The sequence below is a fragment of the Pelophylax lessonae genome, assembly GCF_965119305.1.
Source record: "Pelophylax lessonae genome assembly, chromosome: 2".
NCBI classification, from domain to species: domain Eukaryota; kingdom Metazoa; phylum Chordata; class Amphibia; order Anura; family Ranidae; genus Pelophylax; species Pelophylax lessonae.
In genome coordinates, this window is record NC_138769.1 from 1,713,145 (window position 1) to 1,721,188 (window position 8,044).

Sequence of the window (8,044 nt, forward strand, 5' to 3'; positions counted from 1 at the left end):
CACCTGTTCCCTGGACACCAATCCAGTAAATGTCCCCTTACTATTTACTTTGAACCCTCCTGAAACGCCTATTACTCCAAGCCCCCTATTACCCTGTCATGTCCGCCCTTTGTCTAGGTTTCCTTTCCTTACCCGGGCCTTTCTTGACTAGGGTATAAAAGATGATTTTGTCTCTTTGACTGCTTGACTAACACTCCCCCTTATTTCTTTACCACAAGACACCATACCTGGAGTTTATTGGCCAAAGCAGCCTTTTATTAAACCAAATTGTATAAATAACAAGCAACCGTCAGTACATTCTGAAATTTGGGGCTCCAAAGTCCTTGTAGGCACCACTGCTTCATTTACTGCTTAACCAAGAAAAAAATGAGGGAAAAAAATGAGTGAGACACACACTCTCTCTATAGCATGCTATTGTCACATCCCGAAAAAAGGGGGGGGGGGGGAAGAGAGAAAACCACACAAATGAGTGGGGTCTCTCACCCCCTCAAATGTTTTGGGACTTTATAGGCAACTAGCACTTGCTGATCTCAGTGAGAAGAAATGTAACAATCATTTGATAAAAAATATCGTTTTAATTAACACAAACATACAAAGATACAACAATAGACATGCGTTCAGTAAAACATAATCAATACATGCATATAAATCGTAGGACAAACTCCTACACCACTGGAACCCCAATGCTTCTGAAACCAAGGCAATTTATATAAATACATAGTAAGTCATGATAAATTATTATATTTGTAAAATGTAGGGTTCACTCGTGGTAGATATGGAATAGCGACGCGTTTCGCTTAGTCGCTGCCTCAGACGATTCCTAAAGAGTTGTCTCAAAAACGATCAATTTAAGTTACCCCATCAGTCAGAGTAAGGTGTCCAGTTTACATGCACATGTGTCTTGTATGGCTCCACCAATATGTCTTTTATTGAGCCCCCAAATAGATGACTGATGATCCCAAAACTTGGTCATAGGAATCATCTACTTATTACTGACGGTCAGACAGGGTGAGCTTCCCGAGGAGAGGCTGATGGTTTTCCACACAGGACCGGAACCTTTTCTTTTTCATGCTCTCTAGGCATTCGCTTGAAAGTGAAGGGAGCCGTGGACAACCCGACCCCTTTGTAATAAGTAGATGATTCCTATGACCAAGTTTTGGGATCATCAGTCATCTATTTGGGGGCTCAATAAAAGATATATTGGTGGAGCCATACAAGACACGTGTGCATTTAAACTGGACACCTTACTCTGACTGATGGGGTAACTTAAATTGATCGTTTTTGAGACCACTCTTTAGGAATCGTCTGAGGCAGCGACTAAGCGAAACGCGTCGCGATTCCATACCTACTACGAGTGAACCCTACATTTTACAAATATAATAATTTATCATGACTTACTATGTATTTATATAAATTGCCTTGGTTTCAGAGGCATTGGGGTTCCAGTGGTGTAGGAGTTTGTCCTACGATTTATATGCATGTATTGATTATGTTTTACTGAACACATGTCTATTGTTGTATCTTTGTATGTTTGTGTTAATTAAAACGATATTTTTTATCAAATGATTGTTACATTTCTTCTCACTGAGATCAGCAAGTGCTAGTTGCCTATAAAGTCCCAAAACATTTGAGGGGGTGAGAGACCCCACTCATTTGTGTGGTTTTCTCTCTTTCCCCCTCCCCCCCCCCTTTTACCTGCTTAACCAAACTCAGGCCTCCAGCCGCAAAACACCGTCTCGGAGACAACGCCACTATTAGCAGATACAACCCCGGCAAATCACCGGGAGCCGTACCCAAGACGGGTCCCTACCAATTTACATTTATCATATAAAGCACATACAAGGACCTTGTACCCCACCACAGGTGCACAAACACAGCACCCCATGTTTGAGGGGTCTACCACACCCTCAGGGCCCTCTTCCCACCATCCTCCAACCCCAGACACCACCTATAAATTCACACTGTAAATATGTGAACACCATCTATACCTAATAACGGTTAGGTGTCCTATTTCAACTCTCCGGGGTCTGACCCCCCCAAACCACCCTTTCACACCATGAAAAACAGACTCCGAATGGACTTTTAGCTGCACCCTATGTAACTATCAACTGAGCGAGCCATTCTTCATTGATTACGTCCTACCAGTTCTGACCACACCAGTAAGGGATCAGGGAAGGAGAAATGAAGACGCAGAAAATCAACTTTGATGCCCCCCATCAGCTCCCTCATGGATATAAGACCCAAATCATCACCCCCTGCGTGTAATGGCAACATGCCGGACCTATACAAAGAAAGTCTTCCCCACAAAGGATAACCGAAAGGGTCCCGGATACAGTGGGGGAACAAGCCATTCCTAAAAGGAACCTAACGTTTTAACAAGAAACCACACCTCATGGGAAAGACTGAGCTACCAACTAAGACCCCTGATATCTGACCCCACAAATGGAAACTCCCTGGATGAACAGATAATACCAAAATTGTGGATGAAATATCCGCCATTGCTAAAGCTAGGGGGCCCGACCCCCATCAACAAAAGACACGTACGGCACAGAACACCACCCAGGGGCAAACGCTTAAAAACTGATCCATCTCTCGAGCAAGACAAATGATGGAATTTTTATTTGATACCCTCCTGGGGATGACACCCAAGGGGGAAACCTCCAAACTGTCCAAAGGAGGCTCCCAAAATGGACCATCCATGCGACTCAAGTGCATTTTCTTCTGACAGCTCAGCCAAAAACAGCCCCTGGGTATAACTGCTGAACGTCAAGAGCCTGCAGGGGTGCAGGGGAGGAAAAGAAAGAATATTACATGGATTAACCAAACCCTCAGCTAAACCTTTCACCCACAGAAAGGGCTGCACAGTGATCCAGATCTCCACTTAGCAAAGGAAGCATCCTTTCCGCGTGCATCAGACCGCTCCCTATTGTCTAACAGACTCCCCCACATAGCCCTTTCTTCTGGTGAACACTGACTGACGAGATAGGAGCCCCCGCAGCCGAAGCACTCATGTCACAAGAAGCAGGGCATCCCAAACTCACAGGCTGTACTCCCATCATCAGTGCTGTATTTTGGCCTAGGCCGAAAAGGCCCAGGCCTAGGGCGGCACTTTGCAGGGGGGCAGCAAAAAAGCCACCCCCCCCCCTCCACCTGAGACTCTTTTGGCCACTGGTTGCTAGAGCCGCCTCTCCCACCTCTCTCTCTCACCCCCCCTTCTCTCTCTCTCTCTCACCCCCCTCCTCTCTCACTCGCCTCCCTCTCTCTCTCTCACCTCTCTCTCTCTCTCTCCCCCCCTCTCTCTTTCTCTCTCACCCCCCTATCAACCCCTCTTCTCTCATCCCCCCTCTCATCCTCTCTCTCTCTATCTCACCACCCCCTCTCTCTCTCTCTCTCTCTCATCCTCTCTCTCCCTTTCATCCCCCTCTCTCTCTCTCTCTCATCCTCTCTCTCCCTTTCATCCCCCTCTCATCCTCTCTCTCTCTATCTCTCTATCTCACCACCCCCTCTCTCTCATCCTCTCTCTCTCTCTCTCTCTCTCTCTCTCTCTCTCTCTCCCTTTCATCCCCCTCTCATCCTCTCTCTCTCTATCTCTCTATCTCACCACCCCCTCTCTCTCATCCTCTCTCTCTCTCTCTCTCTCTCTCTCTCTCCCTTTCATCCCCCTCTCATCCTCTCTCTCTCTATCTCTCTATCTCACCACCCCCTCTCTCTCTCTCTCTCTCTCTCATCCTCTCTCTCTCTCTCTCTCTCTCACCCCCCTCTTTCCCTCCCTCCCTTCCTCACCCACCCTCTCTCTCTCTCTCTCTCTCTCATTTCCCCTCTCTCTTTCTTCCTCACCCACCCCCCACTCTCTCTCCCACCCCCTCTCACGCCCCCCCCCCCCCATCTCGTGAGATCTCAGGGGTTCATGCTGGCACTTGGAGTCCTTCAATTTTGGAGGGAGTCACATCCGTTAAAAAGGAAGGAGTGGGGCAAATTCACATAGGAAGGGGCGCCCAATTTTAGTCTTGCCTAGGGCAGCACAAAACCAAAATACACCACTGCCCGTCATCATAACTTGCCAATTGTCCAGAGGCAGTGAGACCGCCGGCCTCTGCCGCTACTCTTTGGCAACATGAGCTTCATCCAAAATTGGTGTTTTTTTTTATGATCCCAGTGTAAAGAAGGCAGCGCCGCCCCGACGTATTGCAACCCTGCTAAGCCACTATAAACCCAGTGAGCTTCTCCACGAGCGCCCAAAAACAAAAACCCCGTAGGGCAGTGTTCAGGGTTCTTCTCCCGAATAACACTGGCTAAGATGGCAATGGCGGGGATCAACCAATATTTACATTTCCCTGTCTTCCTACTTGATCCCATCGGACTTACCTTGGTCCAGGTTGAACTGTTCCAGCGGGAGCAACGGAAAAATTCCACATACTTACCTTTCCCTATCCTATCTTTTACCTCCTGCTTGAGATGGGTCCCCAAGAAGCACACGAACACTTCACATCTCACTGAATCTGCCAAATGGATCATCCTATCACCCACCTTACTGTTTGTGGTCCAATTTGGCACCAGCTAGCTGCCCCAGGTGGCCCGGCGCTGGGTCTGCCACAGGGGTGTGGCTGGAAATGGGAGTGGGAACTTTGGCCAACAGGGAATACCCTGCAGAAGCCGGAATACTAAACCCCGCGGAAGACATGGCACCGCCCAAACTGATACAAATGTCTCGCCCATGCGGCTTCCTGAATAATACTACAACCCCCACAGTACATGCAATCCCCCACCTACACCCCCAGCAGCTTGAACTAAATCCCCTGTAGATGAAAGAGGAGAGAAAGCATACTCACCAGACTGCCCAGGACACCTAGCCCTTCCAGCCGCTGGTCCTGAATCCAAAGCTGACAGCACGGGTCCTCCGCTCCAAAGTCACTAATCGACCCCCCCCCCTTCCACAGGGATGTCTCCTCCCTCTTCCACAGTGCCCTCACCTGAGGCACTGACCAATCTGTTGCCAGCTTTGGAGCAGGACTTGCAACCTGCCCCTTCTTGATGTCATTATCGACGCTCTCTCGTTCAGTCCTCCGCAGAGCTCGTGGTGCTGAGCCTGGAAGCACTGGTTGAATTCTGCCCAAGCAGCTGCTCTTCTGAGCTCCACATGCAAGGTAGGGACACCGGCCGCCCAAGGTAACATGCAAGGCCCATGCCGAGCCACCTGCTGTTCCTGCTATGTGCTGAGCAGGGGAGACAAAAGGGGCTGGAAACACAGGACACACCCCCTGCAGGTTCTGCCAAGGATTCCTCTTGGGCAGTTCCCGCACCTAAGCAGATCAGATCAATGTCTAGGAGAGAGACTTGGAGGGTCCCTAATGTGGCTCCTAGACCCAAGAGAGTCAGACTCCACACACGTGGGCTCTATCAGAAGCCTGCAGCCTGCCTCCCTCCACCAGCTGACAGACCTGCGTCCGCAGCCATGCCTGGACCTGACGAGTGGCAGCAACCCGCAGGTGAAAAGCAGGCCTTCCAGAGCACCATGGCTGACAACATAGTGAGCCTTCCCAGGCCCCAGGAGAGAGGGATCCAGGTGCCTTAGAAGTAGAAGTTCTTCAGATGTTGTCTCTCCTGAGTGAAGACCTCGCTGGGATCCTCCTACTGGTCGACCCCTAAAGCCCAACCTGTTCCCTCCACTCCACCAATCCAGTAGGTGTCCCCTTACTATTTACTTTAAACCCTCATGAAATCCAAGCCCCCTTTTAACCCGGTCATGTCCGCCTAAGTTTCTTTTCCTTACTTCAGGCTTTACTTTATTGGTTTGGTCTCCTAAAACATTGAGTTCCTTATCAAACCCTATAAAATAATGTCCTTTTTAATAACAAATGTCTATAGGGACCCTATCGGTAAATGTGATGTGGGTGACCCTGTAGTGGGAGGAGACAGACTCCATATCGTGGGAGGAGACAGACTCCATATAGTGGAAGGAGACAGACTCCTTTAAAAGGAGGGGACTGACTCCATCAAGAGGGAGGAGACAGACTCAATGTTGTTGGGTGAAGGCAGACACTGTATAGTGGGAGGAGACATACTCCACCAAGGGGGAGGAGACAGACTCCATATAGTAGGAGGAGACAAACTCTATATTGTTGGGTAGAGAAAGACTATATAGTGGGAGGAGACCTATTCCATCAAGAGGGAGGAGACAGACTCCATATAGTAGGAGGAGACAGACTCCATATAGTGGGAGGAGACAGACTCCATATAGTAGGAGGAGACAGTCTCCATATAGTAGGAGGAGACAGACTCCATATAGTAGGAGGAGACAGACTCCATATAGTGGGAGGAGACAGACTCCATATAGTGGGAGGAGACAGACTCCATATAGTAGGAGGAGACAGTCTCCATATAGTAGGAGGAGACAGACTCCATATAGTAGGAGGAGACAGACTCCATATAGTAGGAGGAGACAGACTCCATATAGTAGGAGGAGACAGACTCCATATAGTAGGAGGAGACAGACTCCATATAGTAGGAGGAGGCAGACTCCATATAGTGGGAGAAGACACTCTATATTGTGTGAGGAGACATACTCCATCATGAGGGAGGAGACATACTCTATTGTTGGGTGGAGGCAGACTCCATATAGTGGGAGGAGACAGACTCTATATAATGGGAGGAGACAGACTCCATATAATGGGAGGAGACAGACTCCACATAGTGGGAGGAGACAGACTCCATATAGTGGGAGGAGACATACTCCATCATGAGGGAGGAGACAGACTCCATATAGTAGGAGGAGACAGACTCCATATAGTAGGAGGAGACAGACTCCATATAGTAGGAGGAGACAGACTCCATATAGTAGGAGGAGAAAGACTCTATATAGTAGGAGGAGACAGACTCCATATAGTGGGAGGAGACAGACTCCATATAGTGGGAGGAGACAGACTCCATATAGTGGGAGGAGGCAGACTCCATATAGTGGGAGGAGGCAGACTCCATATAGTGGGAGGAGGCAGACTCCATATAGAAGGAGGAGGCAGACTCCATATAGTAGGAGGAGGCAGACTCCATATGTATGGGTGGAGGCAGACTCCATATAGTGGGAGAAGACAGACTCCATACAGTGGAAGGAGACACTCTATATTGTGTGAGGAGACATACTCCATCCATCATGAGGGAGGAGGCAGACTCCATATAGTAGGAGGAGACAGACTCCATATAGTAGGAGGAGACAGACTCTATATTGATGGGTGAAGGCAGACTTCATATCGTGGGTGGAGGCAGACCCCATATAGTGGGTGGAGGCAGACCCCATATAGTGGGTGGAGGCAGACCCCATATAGTGGGAGGAGGCAGACTCCAAATAGTGGGAGGCGGCAGACTCCATATAGTGGGTGGAGGCAAACTCCATATAGTGGGTGGAGACAGACTATATAGTGGGAGGAGACAGACTCCATATAGTGGGTGGGGGCAGACCCCAAATAGTGGGAGGCGGCAGACTCCATATAGTGGGTGGAGGCAAACTCAATATCTGTGTCACCATCTCTCTTTGTTCTTGGCAGATGATCCTCCTCTGGGAGTGTGAACACAACCCATCCTCGAAGTCCTGGCTGAATTTTGGATCCTGTTTCCTTCGTCTGGTCCGCAGACTTCTGAAATGTTCCAGACAACGCTTCCTGCGCCATTACTTTGTCCGACGGGCGAATCTGCTGAAAAATGCCGATGCCAACCAGTTGGACAACCTCGCTGACAAACTGGCCCGCTTCCTGCAAAGCCCTTCCCTGAACATGGCTTCATTTGAGGGCCACTCTACTACTTGTTAAAGAAGGCCCCTACGGAGTAAAGACATCAATGATAGCCCCTCCCCCTCAACTCAGGATATAAAGAGCCCCCCAAAATGGCCCTTCCAGCCCAGTACATGGAGGACACAGTGTAAAGAGGAGCAGTAGACATTGAATTGTCCATGGACTCCTCCAGTCTACATTCCCAACCTGTTCCAGCGGTCTCTTAGGATCCTCAGTGGATGGTTTGTCCAAATGCTCTCCATTTCAGCATACAGAGGAACCAT

General features: G+C 49.1%; 1 protein-coding gene across 3 annotated transcripts in view; it reads left to right on the plus strand.

The window, feature by feature from the left end:
• MAB21L3 (mab-21 like 3) overlaps nucleotides 1-7,816 on the plus strand; it is a 48,016-nt gene extending 40,200 nt beyond the window's left edge. For all 3 annotated transcript variants that reach the window (XM_082244348.1, XM_082244349.1, XM_082244350.1), the window contains one exon: nucleotides 7,539-7,816. In XM_082244348.1, coding sequence (XP_082100474.1) covers nucleotides 7,539-7,799 — 261 coding nt within the window. In that variant the 3' untranslated portion in view covers nucleotides 7,800-7,816. The remainder of the gene's footprint in view (nucleotides 1-7,538) is intronic.
• The last annotated feature ends 228 nt before the right edge of the window (nucleotides 7,817-8,044 follow it).